Here is a 15,810-nt window from a genome sequence, read left to right as displayed (position 1 = left end):
AGTAATGTTTTTTGTGTTTTTTTATTATTATTGAACAGTTAGAGGCTGGAGACAATATTACTAATTTTATTAAGTTGTTCTGAAAATACAGCTATATAACATAAGGTGAAATAACAATTTAATAATAAAATAAAGCAAAATATTTGAAAAAAGTGTTGTTTTCATGTAGTTTTTCTTTGGTCCACAAATTGCAAGCAAACCTACAAAGTAAGCGGTTTCTTTCTTTATATATTTCTAGAAATATGGCAAATATTTATCTTCTAATGATAGAAATAAACCAAAAACCCCGCAAACCGAGCGCATTCGAAAGGTGGATCTTTCTTCTTCTGGAGTAAACTGTTTGCCTGAACAATAAAGATCAACCTTTCGAAATCTTCAGGTTATAAGGTTTTTATTTCATTTCCATCAAGACTACTCGAACCTGCGTATTTTTCTAACATTATAAATATACTATAATGATTATATTCTCTCTTGCCAGGAAATACTAGACCCAAAAAATCAAAAAAAAATTTGGCCTTACTAGTATATTGGTGGTTGTTAAGTTTGAACTAAACTTTTCTAGCTTTAGTCTGCTTAAATTAAATAGTCTAAGAAGCTAACGTTCATGTTAATGGAGAATTTTTTTGTTTGTTTCAGAATTTTTCGCAAAGCCACACGAGAACTATCTGCGCTAGCCGTCCCTAATTTAATAGTGTAAGACTAAAAGGAAGACAACTAGTCATCACCACCGACCGCCAGCTCTTGGGCTGCTCTTTTACCAACGAATAGTGAGATTGATTGTCACATTATACACCTCGAAAGGGCGAGCATCTTTGATGCGACGGAGATTCGAACTCGCGACCCTCAGATTACGAATCGAACGCCTGAACCCATCTGGCCATGCCGGGTCACAACGGAGAGTCTACAAAAATTTATCATGAAATATAACTCAAGATTGAGAAAGATTTGTTTAAAGTTCGTTAGAAAAACAATACTGGTGCTGAAGTTTAGTGTATAATCAGGATAATAAGACTAGGCACGAACGACAATGAAAGAACACAACTTCAAAGCTATCACAATAAATGCATATTATAATACCTTTTAGGTATGAACATAAATGTTCATAAAATATAAATATTATCATGTACTGCATTTTTTCTTGCCTCAAACGCTAAATATTCATTCGAATTAATTTAAAACATTTGTTAAGAAAACATACTCATAATTTTCTGAATGTGTTTTCTTATAGCAAAGTCATATTAGGCTATCTGCTAACTCAACCGAGTGGAATCGAACCCCAGATTTTATCGTTGTAAATCATAGGCTCACCGCTGTATTAGCGTGGGACTTCTAAAGGTGTGACAACGATTAGTTTATGAGCTTATAATGTTGAAATCTGAGATTCGATTTCCCATGGTGGACACAGCAGACTTTTTATGTGATATGTCTCACATGGATTCAATTATGGGAAAAATTGTGTTCTAGCAAAATATTTGTCCTTGAAGTCCAATTTAAAATTCTATTCTTTAATAGTGTTGTTGTTTTTTATACTTAAATAGTGTTGCCAATTTTATTGCAAAAATAAACAATTTTTAAAGTTGAGTGTTATTTAAAAAGCACAGCATGTATACTGAATACGACCAACTTCTACAATTTTTTTTCGATGTAAAGCTCGGCGACTTATTTTTATTTCTGAGACTTCAATCGTATTATATTTTTAAAAAAACCTTCAAAAATACATACTTAATAAATGGTGTGTACTGATACACTATGCACATGTTAATATTACAACTTATACTTTTGTGAATTGTAAATGTTTTGTAATTTAAAGCTCACCCCTAATAAGGGAGGATTTCCTTGACGAAAGCCCTTGAGCTATCATGCTTCTTATTTTGTGTTATAGAGGTCGCTCCTTAAATTTAATTCCAATCTTAAAATGGCAGCAAGTAGGAGATTACAGAAGGTTGAAGTATAATTTTGTTAAATTTTTGTGCTACGACTTTCTCTTAAGTTTAATACAAGTTTTATTTTATTGTTAATTATTCTCGAAAATTCTGTTTGGATAAGTAAACTTAGTCACATCTCGTAAAAAGTACGAGGTTTGGAAATTAAAATATATATATTATCAACCCAGTCGCTTCAGACTCGTTTTGAGTGTTCAGACATGTAACTGTTGCTGTTAATGGTAGAAAGTTTTTATGTTTAACTCTGAACACTTGTTCTGGAACTTCTAGCTATAAACTTAATACAAATAACATACTGTAACTATTTTATTATACTAGGTACGGTGTCAGTACGAGTAAGTGTATTGCCATAGTACAGTTTCTAATTGTGTAACTTTTAAATATGTCGTGGCGGCCTAAAGTCCCAAAGCTAAACAATTTGTTGTTGTTTTTTAATAATAGTTATTATTTACACCAATGATTTTCTGTACCGCGATTTTAAACTTTTGGTAGTCTTTCTTTGATAGATTGTTAGTCCTGTTTTACTTTTAGCAGTTTCTGTTGTATTTTTCAGTATGTATTATTCCTCCTTTTCATTTGATTTAGCCATATCTATATTTGCTCAGACATTGTTCTTTCCTTCTTCTAGGAACTGCAGGATATACGAAAGTCACCATTGAAGTATTTCAAAAACATCCAAGTAGATGGAACCAACATATTAGTGTGGCAGGGCTTAATATTGCCTGTAAGAAGTAATGTTATATCATTAAAACAAGAATTTTTTGTTATATTTGTACAAATGAGTCTCGCATCTTTCTAGAATATTCTAATTTGTCAATGTTTTTCTCATATTTAATGGATTTATTTCTTCATATTAGTCCTCTGGTGGACTCAGCAGATAGCCCGATGTGGTTTTGCTATAAGAAAACACACCCTCTTCATCTTAGTAATATTCCACTTAGATAAATGTATAAATATATGTATATAGTGTTTATTTTCCCATAAGTTTAGTATCTTTCTTTAAATTAATACATGCATCTCCTATTAATCCAGTGGCTATTTTCTATACAACAAGACTGTTCATATTAATATATGACTATTTTCTTTCTTTTTTTTCTAAAAGCAAATAAAATGCCTTGTTACTCCTTTAAAACAGTCTAATATTAGTGATAAATCCATCAATGTTAAACTTAACACTACATTTAATTGGCAGTATCACATTAGTTTGATTAACATCTAAATACTTTTCCATTAAATAATTCAATGATTCAGGGAAGGAGATTGAGGCTTTAAAGATTTTTAATTTATAAATCAGATTACATTTTCATGAGAAAAAAAATAAGACCGTAGTAACATAATGTTTTTGAACAACATGGGATCAATTGGTTCACCTTGGCTGTTCCACACTCCAAACTAAATTAACTTTAAAAAAAAACTTGAAGCCAGCACTTATAGTTTATTTACTTATTAAGCTTTTTTTCCAACTCATTTAAATTTACTGCCTCTACAACATCCAAAGACAATCCATTTTAAAGGCTAACCACTGTGTTAGAAAAATAAAACTGTTTTAGGTGAAGATTATTCCTACTCTGCCAAAACTTGTACTTGTTTTCCCTAGACCTACTATTCTCACTGATAAATATGATACATGAACATAATCAATTCACCTTATAATGTTAAACACTTCAATCAGATTCCAGTAACTTTTGTTGTTTTTTTTTGTTAAGAGAAAACAAGTTCAGAGATTTCAGTCTCTACTTGTATGAAAAACCCTCCATTCCAGGCACCATTCTAGTTACCATTCTCTCAACACTTTCCAACAATTCAATGTTTTTCCTGAGGTAAGGATACCAAGAGTGACTACAATATTCCAAATGTGGCCTAACCAGTGGCCTGTACAATAAAATTATTATCTCTTTAGATTTGTATTCAGTATTTCTGTAGACACAAGCTATTTGTCATAGCAATAGCACACTGCTTGGATGGTTTTAGAGATTGATCAACTATCATACCCAGATACATTTACAATACTGTTAAGTTATTCCCATCCAAATTATACTTAATTCAAGTTATGATAATGCAGATGGGTTTATTATAATTAAAATCCATCTGACATTTATTTGTCCAACTCAGTAAATAATTTAAATTCTTTTGTAATTCTGTAGCATCCTCTTCACAGCTAACAACACCCAAAACCTTAATATCTGTAAATTAATTTATTGATCATTCCTTCATCTGTGGAGTGGTCCGAGGATTAAGCCCTGATATACCCCACTTGTGACATTAATCAGTTTGACTGAACTCTATTTATAACAATCTTCTGCTTTCTTCCATTCAGCCACTCATCTATCCAGTATGCTAACTTATCCCCCACATCTGTGGAGACAATTATCTAAAATGCCCTTAATATGGCACATTGTCAGATGCTTTCTAAAAATTCAGACACACAAAATCTACACCCTTAATCTCATGTCAAAAGATTTATAAGGCAAGATTTTCCAATAGTGAAACTATATTCACTATCCAACCAAATTCTAAATTTTGTTAAATGATTTTTACAAAACATCTTTTAACAGACTTTTGTAAACCCTTCTCACAACTGATGGGTCTATAATTACTGGGACTAGTAGTGAAGTAATTTAAAATATGGATATCTCAAGGTATTCCAGTAACAACATCACCAGTTTTTCTAAAATGGTTGTCATACTACGTAACAGTATGCCTTCAAGTGTGGTAAGAGATGCAGTTTGATTTGAAGTTACATAAATAGAGATCAGAGTTGGATGTATAAAACAATATTAGCTTAAAGTGGCCCTTTATATGTACTGGATGTGGTTTGGTCACTATTTCCTTGTGACAACCAACCATTATTTTCAAATCTTGTGTGAAAATGTTGAGGGGGTAGGAATAAGCTAAATCTGAAAATTCCTTTAACAGTTATGTAAAATTCTCGACCATATTGTTGATCTGGTATTACTCTGAACCAAAACTTGTATGCCAGATTTCATTCAATGGGCTGACAGCTGAGAAATTGGAACTTCTTTTGAAACTGAAGGTCTTGCAGATGTAAAGTATCCTTGAAGTGTGATAATGCATTATAAGAAAGAATTAGCCTAATTATAGTGATAGACTTTAAATGTTTTGTGGTATTCACTTCTTCACATTTTGCTGCAAATTATATGGAATACACTTTTTTTTCCAATGGGCAGTATTTCTATTTGTGAAATCATTTAGATGAAGTGTAAATTGGACAGAAATAGACATGATGCAATGAATGTTTGGAAAAGCAGGTATACAATAGTTATTAAAATAATTTTCAGCAATTAATTTTTTTTATAAATGAAACCATATTACAAACATGTTAAATTCCAGAATTACTTTCAGTCCTATGAGTTTTATGATATAAATTGTATACCAAAAATTATGTATTACAAATAATCTATACATCTTATATACTTAAAATTCATTTTAATGTTCATGTTGAACATGTACTAAATCAAAAACTTGATATTAAAAAATATAAAATGTGTTTTATTTCAGTTAAAATCTGGGACATAGTAAGACATGTTTATACTTGTGTTCATGTCAGTGATTATTTTCAACATATTTAAATGGGGGGGCAGAAAGTACAATCAATTTTGTGTTCCATTATTAGTCAAAAATGACTGAAAATTTGGTTGTCACAATTCAGATGAATCATTTTGTTTTATTGTTTGAAATAAAATATGAAGATGTTTAATGCTTGCTCATTATATATGCTCATTTTGTAAATGATTAGTCATTAACTTACCCTGGCAAAATTTATCTGTGCAGATATTACCTTGGTATTTTATAAACTCGCCAGTTTCTATCAAACTGGTCTATCTAACCATTGCTATTCTAACCTGCATATAGTAGTGGATTTTAATTGATCAGTTAGTATGTGAATTTTTGTATAATTTTTATCATTGAAACATGAATTAAAGTGGCAAAAATCCAGTGTTTACTGACCACATTAATGTGACTAAGTAAATTAAAATTATTAAATAAATTGCTGAAGATTATAATGAAGTAAATATTTACAACCATGTGATAGGAATGTGTACGTGTAACAAACGTGCATTTACTTGTTCACCTGGTACATACATCTAATAACATTATTGTTATTATTATAGTCATACATGTTCACCAACTTTCACAGAAATATGGAATTTTTTTTCTTGAGGTAAAAATAATAAATTTAGGTTTTCATTATGATTTCATGGTATTGAATGCAGAGCTACGTAATTTGCTTATTGATGGATTACACTCAACTAGTCGGTTATCCTTATGTGAGATGGGAGTAATTGAAATAATAAAAAATTATAATGAAAGAAAACATAAATGACTGTTAATTGAGTGTTTTCACAAGCCTTGACACTAATCAGTTAAGATGAAGAAACTTTAGATAAAAATAGTAGTGAGAAGTCACAATGGCAGTATATCCTGGTAAATGGAATAACTAGAAACATTCATTTTAATTATTATTTTTATGACATTAAGTGACTTAATCATTATTTTTGTTAATCAATTGTCAATGTTTAACTGAATGCTTATAAAATATTATCAGAGAACTAAATTACATGGATATAAATTAAATATTCTGGTAACAGCTGTTTTGTTCAACTTTCAGAATAATCACCCATATAATAAAGGAGCATTCCGTATAGAAATTAACTTTCCTGCAGAATACCCATTTAAACCTCCAAAAATTACATTTCGTACAAAAATCTACCACCCAAACATTGATGAAAAAGGCCAAGTGTGTCTACCTATAATCAGTGCTGAACACTGGAAGCCAGCAACAAAAATTGATCAAGGTAAAGGGAGGAAAATAAACTTGTGTATAAATATATCCATACCATTCAAATACTTTCATATTGGTATAACACTGCTTTTAAATGTATTCTTATTCTAAAATAAATACTGACAATTGAATGTTTATTTATGATTATGAAAAACCCATGTGAAGTGAAAATGCATCTCAAGAGAAATTGCAAAGTATCCTTGTTAATCTGAAGATGACCTAATAAAATCAAAACATTGTTTTCTACTTTATTTTAATAAAAGTTTTAATGCCTATACTAGCAACTTTAGCGTAACTGTATAAATTAGAAATTTAAAAATGTGAAACATTGTAAATATCACTGAGGTAATGAATACTGCTTGCTGGAAATTTCTGTTAAAGACCAAGGCTATTTTTATCAACAAATTTTTCAGTTTTCCTTAAGTCAGTTTATATGTGTATCTATAGTCATTTATATATAGCTGGTTAAAATAATATGTAAATCTATGTGTAAAATTTTCAGGCTTGTAAGAAAACTGTTTGATAACCATAGTTTCTCAAGAAGTAGTATCACATAACAACGTTCCAAACTTAACGATTATACTTCTTTCTTGCTTCAAAACAAACATTTTCATTGTGCTTTTTCATTTCAGTGGTTCAAGCACTTGTATCTCTAGTCAATGATCCTGAACCAGAACACGCTTTGAGGGCAGATTTGGCTGAAGAATACATGAAAGACAAGAAAAAGTTCTTTAGGAATGCTGAGGAATTTACAAAAAAATTTTCAGAGAAAAGACCAGCTGATTAAAATAACAAACTTGTGCAGTTGCCACATATTTATATATAAATGTATATATACAATGCCAGAAACGTTTTAGTATAGGTATTTGGAAAGTGAGAAGTGAACTACTGAAATCTAAATAACTATAAATTTTAGTTTTGTTTGTTGTTTGCAAGAAAACAAACACTTTTGACTAATACTGTAATGTAATCAGAGTTTTTATGATGGATGTTATGAACACTCCTGTATAAAAGCAAAAAATATAACTTCATGAATTATAATTTTTTAGAATATTTTGTGATAGCATTTAAAGGTTATGGTTGCGATAAAATAAAAAGTAATTTGAGAATCGTCACTTCATGTAAATGATAATATATATGTTTGCTTACCAACATTTCTACATCTTCCATACAGTTAGCTTTAGTTACCGTATATTTTACCTGTAGTTGTGTATCCGTAACAAAGAATGGTGCAACAAAACTCATTTTTGTTTAAAAGAAAAGAGCAAGTTTATCTCATCAAATATGTAATACAAGTAAAGTTTAAAATGAATGTCACCACAGTTTAGGGCAAGGTATTCATTTCAAATTTTTGTCCTTTAGTTTTTACCTTATTGATATGTTTTAAATGTAAATACAGACCAGAACTGTGTGTTTTATCTTCTATCAAACACCAATCTTGTTTAAGACCATAAGGTATGTGTTGTTAAAAGTCTGGATTTTCCCTTCATTTATATATTAGGCTTGAGTAATCTGTGATTGAAGTTATTTTAATACTGATGTAGAATGTGTGTAAATAAACAAACTGTTTGATATAAGACACTATTCAGTTGATGTGTGCACTGCTGTTTCATAGTAGTTAGTATTTCTAAGATTCTTCTGTTTGCAGCTAAACATGTGCAGCCATTTGAAGATTGTTCTCAACCTGTAACCAGTTAAAGAGGAGTACTGTATTTTGTTATGCATCATTTAGGCTGCTACAAATGTGTATGAAAGACATCTAGTGTTTCAGTTGGTAGCTGCATCCATTTCATCAGTGTATTAAACATTTAATATGGGTAATCTCTGACATTTCATGGATTTCTGCCTAAATCTCCCACCACCTATCCCCTCGGCGTGGATTCCTGTATGTGGTGAGGGGACCTCCCAGGGAAGGTTCTGTTTTTTCAGTTTACCTCCACTGGGATCTAAACATCCACCCACGTGTTTGTCATGCATTGCGACCTGTGAAGGGAAGGAGAGGATCCTGGTGGTTGAGGGGTCCACCTTGGATCAATCGGCTGGTTCACTCGGGCTAGGATCAATGAAGTACCAGTGTTGGATGTTCTCAACAGATGTTGTGGACATTGTATCTGATGCTGGTATTATGATGTTGATTTAACCAGTGCACCCCTTGGTATGTATTCCTGTACGTGGTGAGGGGACCTCCCAGGGAAGGTTCTGTTCTCTCAGTTTACCTCCTCTGGGATCTAAACATCCACCCATGTGTTTGCTGTGTGTGGTGATCCCTGAAAGGGAGGAGATGATCCTGGTGGTTGAGGGGTCCAACCCTAACACACCACTTTGACCTTGAATTTCTGTAGACGGGTGGTCTTGGGGTGGCCCTCTTGGGTCAATCGAGTGGTCCACTTGGGCTAGGGTCAACCAAGTACAAGTGTTGGATGTTCTCAATAGGTGTTGTGGACATTGTGTCTGATGCTGGTGTTTGGGTATTGTGCTCACGAAAACCCTGGCATTGTCCTGTAGTGTCCTTGTTTGACATTGTAGTGCATCCCCTCATAGAGCTCCATGGTAGGTGGGGTCAGTGGGCACCAAAATTTCCCTCTCTTTATTATGGATACTCCAAATAAAAATCTTAATAAAATAGTGAAAAAACAGCCTATGGGTAAACGACCGTGTCTTGAAGATTCTGAGCAGCAATCCTCACCATCTGTACCACCTGTTGTGCCTCATTTTCTTATATTGCACTCACTTTCAGACAAACTTTCAGGGCAAATGTCTCCCTTTTCCATTTAGAAGGGACTAGAGGGATTTGCTGGCTCTCGAAAGTCAGTAAAAAAGCTTCGATCTGGTGACATATTGGTGGAAACATCTACATCTCAACACAGTGTTCAAAGGCAATTGGGGATATACCTGTTGAGGTTACACCTCATGCTAATTTGAATTCATCACAAGGAGTTGTTGTTGAGAGGAATTTGAAGAACATTCCAGAGTCTGAGATCCTTGCTGGTTTCTCCACCCAAGGAGTTTCTGCAGTGAGGCATATCTCCACTCGCAAAGATGGAATTGTGGTGCCGACCAATGTCCTCATTCTCACAAATACATCACCACGTCCACCTGCCACCATCAAGGCAGGTTATCTTAATTGCAGAGTACAGCCATACATTACAAACACTCTTTGATGTTTCCAGTGTCAGCAGTTCGGTCACTCAAAGACATCATGTCATAGTTTCTTAATGCGTGCTTGTTGTGGTGACAAGGACCGTGATGCCTCATTGCATTAATTACAATAGCTCTCAACCATTCTACTTTCGTTTTTGCCCTAAAAGGTTAGGAGAAAACTAGGTGCAGTGAACAAACATTTGTTCACATCCTCAGTTTCTGGAATCCCCTTCCAACAGCAAAGACCTGCTCAATCGACCCAGGGCAGGATTCATGGAGGTCAATAGACCTTCCTCGTATAAGGACAGTAAGGAAATAAGATGTGGTCGTAAACAGAAGGGTTCTCCACCAAATTTGTCTACACATAAATAAAAACGGCACCCTGATACAATGGAACTGTCGAGGTTTATGTTCTAATCTGGACGACATCAAAACACAGTGCTTTCTACCCTCTTGTCTCTCCTTGCAGGAAACATTTATGACACCTGCCAATACAGTCACCTTTCAGCAGTTTTCTTTATACACAAATGACAGGCTGTGTGATGAATGAGTGCATGGAGAGGAGGCACTGTTGGTTAATCAGCATGTGCCCACCCTGTCTTTGCCACTCGACACACCCTTGGAGGCCGTAACCATCCGTGTTTCCTTGGGTCATACCATCACTGTTTGTTCTCTTTACCTGTCACCTGGAGAGACATATGATCAATTAGACCTTGACACTCTCATTGAACAGTTGCCATTTCCCTTTTTCATCCTGGGGGACTTTAATGGACATCATCTCCTCTGGGAAAGTGCTGGTATTGATAGGAGGGGTCTCTCTGTAGAGCGTATGCATTCTGATCACAACCTTTCTCTTTTCAATACTAGTTCTTCTACTTATTTCCATGCACCTAGTCAGTCCTTTACTGCTATTGATCTCTCAATTTGCTCTCCTTCATTATTTTCCCATTTTTCATGAAGGGTTGACAATAATCCACGAGGCAGTGATCATTTTCCTATAAATTTGAGAGAGACTGCCCACGATCGATGCCAACCGACCCACATGCCCCAGCAGAAGATTGATCATGCAAACTGGCCCTCTTTCACTGCTCTCACAGAACTTGATCCTGCCATCATTTGTAAGCCATCAATAGACAACTGTGTGGCAGCAGTAACTGACTGCATTATACAAGCAACTGCTCAGTGTGTTCCTAAAACCTCAACACATTTTACACTATATTCTCATCTATGGTGGAATCCTGCCTGTCACATGCCATGGAAGGCTCAAAAACGGGCCACAGATACTTTCTGTAGATATCCCACACTCTCAAACCTCATTGCTTTCCAACAGGCCCATGCACATGCTTAGTGGGTAAGATGTCAAAGCCAGGAGGAATCTTGGATTAAGTTCACAACCAGCATTTCTTCTACCACCAGTTCCAAAGTCATATTGGACAAGATTTGAAAGGTCGGTGTGCAATATAATTCTGGCCCCCTCTTGATCTTGCTCTCTGATGGCCAGAAAGTAGCTGATACCTGGAGCATTGCCAATACTCAAGGTGAAAGCTTTTGCTGGCTATCAAGAACTTCTGCTTCTTCTTCCACCTTCTTAGCCATCAAGACTCGGGCAGAGCAATCGCCTCTTTCCTTGCAAGCTTATAGTCTCTGTGACTAGAATTGTCCCTTTACACTGGTGGAACTCAAACTGGCCCTTCATTGGTTTAACCTGATGATGTACACTGTCACATGCTGTGCCATCTATCTCCTGCTTCTATTACTATTTTTCTGATTGTTTGTAACTGGATTTGGCAGGAGAAGGTTTTCCTGATGCCTGGAGCCAGGCTATTGTCCTACCTTTCTCTAAGCCTGGGAAGGATCCCAAGATTCATTCCAACTACCATCCACTTGCTTTGAGGATCTGCCTCTGTAAAACCTTAGAGAGGATGGTTAATGCTCATCTTGTTTGGTTTTTTTAATCAAACAACCTTCTCTCGCCCACCCAGTATTGGATTCGACAACAGTGCTCCACCATGGACCACCTGATTTGACTTGAAACGTCAATCAGAGAAGCCATTCTCAAATGACATTTTGTATCAATATTCTTTGACATTGAGAAGGCTTATGATACAACGTGGAGGTATCGCATTTTGCGAGACCTCCATATATATGGGTTACATGGCCATTTGCCCATTTTTATTAAGAATGTTTTAATGGACAGGAGATTCCAAGTTCGTGTGGGTTTGACACTTTCCAATTCTTTTCTACAGGAACTTGGAATCCTTCAGGGCTGTGATCTGAGTGTCACACTTTTCAGTATAAAAATTAATGCCATCACTGAACAACTCCCTTTCATTGTTACAAACGGGATCAATGTTGACGACTTTCACATCTCACGTCAGTTGTTGAACATGAGGTATATCGAGCGGCAACTACAGACTGCCCTCAATCGTTTACTGAAATAGACCACAGCAAATGGCTTAAACTTCTCTCTCTAAAACTCTAAAGCTACAGGTCAAATGTATAAGAGCACTGAACATCCTCCGTGTCCTCTTTTCCACCACTTGGGGAGCAGATCAATGTTCTATGCTAAAGATATATCGTGCTCTTATTCGATCGAAATTCGACTATGGATCATTGGTCTATGGCTCTCCAAGACCATTGGCCTTAAAGATGTTAGACCCTATTCATCATCAAGAACTTCGGCTCTGCACTGGAGCTTTATGCACTTCCCCAGTTCAGAGCTTATACATAAAGTCTTATGAACCTTGTTTGCAGCTGTCTTTACTATATACTTCGACACTTCGTTCCTTATTAAAGCATCCCACCTGGGGTTGTGTTTTCCATCCTTGATGAGCCATGCTTTTTCAAAACAGACAGTCTTCCATTGCTCTTTTTGGCCTTCATATCCAGGCACAGTTTGATAAATTGGGTCTGTCCTTGGATAACATTGCAGAATCCACTGGTCAGCTTATCCAACCATGGCTTTCCAAATGTGACCTGTCTTTAAGTCACCTGAGAAAAGTAGACATTCCTGATTGGAAATATTGTCTGCTATTTGCTGAACATCTTTTGAACCATCCTTCCATTCCTATTTATACAGATGGTTCAAAATTTGGTGACTGTGTGCAGAATCCCCTCTACAGCATATGTTTGCTGCTGAACTGTATGCCATTTCTCTTGCCTTGGATCACAGAGAAAGTAAGCAGTACTCAAACTGCACTATTTACACAGTCTCACTTAGTTCTCTACTGGCCCTGGAATCGCTTCACGTTGGTTCACAAACTGTTCTTGCCGATATTCAAAACAGACTGGCCCATTTCTCTTAAACATCTACTTCTATTCAGTATTTCTGGATACCAGGCCACGTTGGTATTTGCAGGAACGAGCTTGCTGACACTGCAGCTAAGTATCTGCTCTGGCACTGTCACCGTTGTGCCTGTCCCATACATGGACTATGGTCCTGTATTCAAGGTTCGGCTGTGTGCCAGTTGCAGTCAACTTGGAGTGAGCAACATGAAAACAAACTTTTCTAAATAAAACTCTCTGTTCGATTTTGGCCATTTTGCTTCTGTAAGGATCGGAAAGAGGAAGTTGTTCTAACTAGACTGTGCATTGATCACAGTTTTTTAACTCATAGTTTTCTTTTATCTGGAACTGATGCACCAGTGTGTAGTCTGCGTAACATTCAGATCACAATAAGCCACATTTTACTTTCTTGCTGTCGTTACGACTCTCAACGATGGCACCATTTTAAACATGTTGTGCCCCAAGGTTTGTTCATAATGTTATACAGTGTTATTGGTGATGGTGACACTGTCCACCTTGGTAAAGTTTATAGTTTTTTAAAGGCCATTAATCTTTTTAATGCCATTTATGTTTAATAATTTATAAATTAGACCTTTTTTTAATGTGATTTCCTTTTAAGAATCAAAGTACATCTAGTTCAATTTGAAATTAGAAAATGGCCGTCATGTCAAATAACTCAGAACCAGGACTGGAATGACGAACTTCAGGTGCCTGAAGGTGGTTTTTGTACTTACCTGTTAGTCTTCTTGGCGAGTTATGATAATTACAGTTACGCTACAAAAAGTCCTTTACAACTTGAATTACTGTAGTTTTTCTTTTAATGTTGTAGACTAGATGTAAACATTGGTTTTATTCTATTTTTGTTTTGTTTTACCTTAATTTCCCTTTTATGAATTTTGCTAAATTTACTTTTAACTTTTTACCAGATGTTTGGCACAGATAGCCTAGCTGCTTTGTGCTATAAAACACTAAATCAATCAACCAATCCACTACCTTTTAACATGTATTTTATTGATTACATTAGATAATCATATTTAATAAAATTTAAGGGGAAAATTTTTAGAGTTTACTGAAAGTAATGCACTACTTCCCACCCTGCCAACCCCCAAAAAGTATACAAGGTTTTCATAATACATTGTCTATCATGTACTATCAAAACTGTCTGTAAAACATTTCTTTAGTGTGAGTAAGATGATTTTTTGTTTTATGTTTCTATTCAAAGTAGTCAATGTCTGTTACATTAATGGTATTTCAAACTACAATATCTAAATTAACAAGAAATGTTTTAATTATCCTTTCACAGAAACAATAACTGGAAGTAAACATCATCTGATGAATATTTAATTGGACTAAAAGACAATTGCATCCCTTTTATGTTGTAATACTTTTTTAAAAAATGCTCAGAATTCCTCTAACTCAGCCTTCATCAACAAACCAACTTATTTTATTACATTGTTTCCTCACAAAAAAACTTTATTAGTTATCAATGTTATCATACTTCTTCTTCATGGTTTTACCTTTCTGAAGCAGAATAATAAGGTACAGTGACGTAAAAAGTCCAATAATGTAATAACGCTCATTCTAGAGTATGTTCAGTACAATGGAGAAGAGGAAATATTCCAGAAGTCTTTCCATAATTTGCCCTGTTTTCAAAGGTGGAGGTAAGTACAATTGTAGAAATGATAAAGGAATTTCCTTAGTCATACTGGGAAACCATGAAAGTTTGGGAAAGGAGTCTGTGTACAGAAAGAAATTAGTGCTTCTCCTTAGTCTGAAGCCACTCTTCTACAGATTTGGTAGTTGCTTTCAAAATCACAACAGAAAAGACCTGAGAGTGGAACATAGTTTATGGCATTCTTGGACCTTAAAGGCATTTGGTAAAGTTCAAAGAATGAAAACAAAAGAAGTTGTAGGTTGTCCAAAGTTCAATATCCCACTTGGATAGATTCTGTGACAACACTGACAGGGCAGTAGGTTCAGAACAGAATAAACTCTTATTAGATGTGGTGTAAAGCAAGGCAATATTTTTGTTGTTCATAAGTTCATAAAATAGTAAAACATTATGCAATGTAATAAGAATGATACAGTACTGGTATAAACTGATGTTTAATATGCTACAGAAAATATCAGAATCTGGCAAACATGCAACTCATAAATGGAATAGAGAGTTAGAGATAAATTAAACTGAATACAAAAGTCTGTAGGAATGGTACTCTCTAGGCAGGAAAGAAATTGTTACATATGGGTTGATAATATTGTAGAGTACACCTCGATAGCAGTGTGGAAAACTTTAGTATGGTAACAGAACTGACAGACTTTTGCCTACTTGAAGGAAAAAAAAAATTGAATATTAGGATTTTTAATTACAACTTTAATTTTAAAGAAAACTGATGGAAAATCACACTGAGTATTCATCATCATCATTGGTTCTTTAGACAGAGTATGAAAGAGTATTTTTAAATCATTTAACGATGGCCCTAGTTTGAAGAATAGGTCATGAACAAGCTTAAAAACTTGTATGTAGTAGAAAACGTGAAGCTAACCTAAAAACAGTTTCATTATTTATTGTAATACCGTCTAACAAGACGAGAGCAAAACAAAATATGGTATCAATCTCACAAAGTAAATGGAAGAACA

General features: G+C 34.7%; 1 protein-coding gene across 2 annotated transcripts; it reads left to right on the top strand.

The window, feature by feature from the left end:
- Nucleotides 1–1,838: 1,838 nt before the first annotated feature.
- LOC143244226 (ubiquitin-conjugating enzyme E2 L3-like) lies at nt 1,839–15,754 on the top strand. 2 transcript variants are annotated; one of them, XM_076488509.1, is made up of 4 exons: nt 1,839–1,942; nt 2,572–2,667; nt 6,574–6,760; nt 7,380–8,331. In XM_076488509.1, the coding sequence occupies exons 1-4, from the start codon at nt 1,916–1,918 to the stop codon at nt 7,532–7,534; spliced, it is 465 nt and encodes a 154-aa protein (XP_076344624.1). In that variant the 5' UTR covers nt 1,839–1,915; the 3' UTR covers nt 7,535–8,331. The 2 variants fall into 2 exon arrangements, with proteins under 2 accessions (XP_076344624.1, XP_076344623.1); XM_076488508.1 differs by lacking the exon at nt 6,574–6,760 and having other exon boundaries at nt 1,903–1,942; nt 7,380–15,754.
- Nucleotides 15,755–15,810: the final 56 nt, after the last annotated feature.

This window comes from Tachypleus tridentatus, chromosome 2, assembly GCF_004210375.1.
Source record: "Tachypleus tridentatus isolate NWPU-2018 chromosome 2, ASM421037v1, whole genome shotgun sequence".
NCBI classification, from domain to species: domain Eukaryota; kingdom Metazoa; phylum Arthropoda; class Merostomata; order Xiphosura; family Limulidae; genus Tachypleus; species Tachypleus tridentatus.
This window is presented reverse-complemented; position numbering and strand designations above follow the sequence as displayed.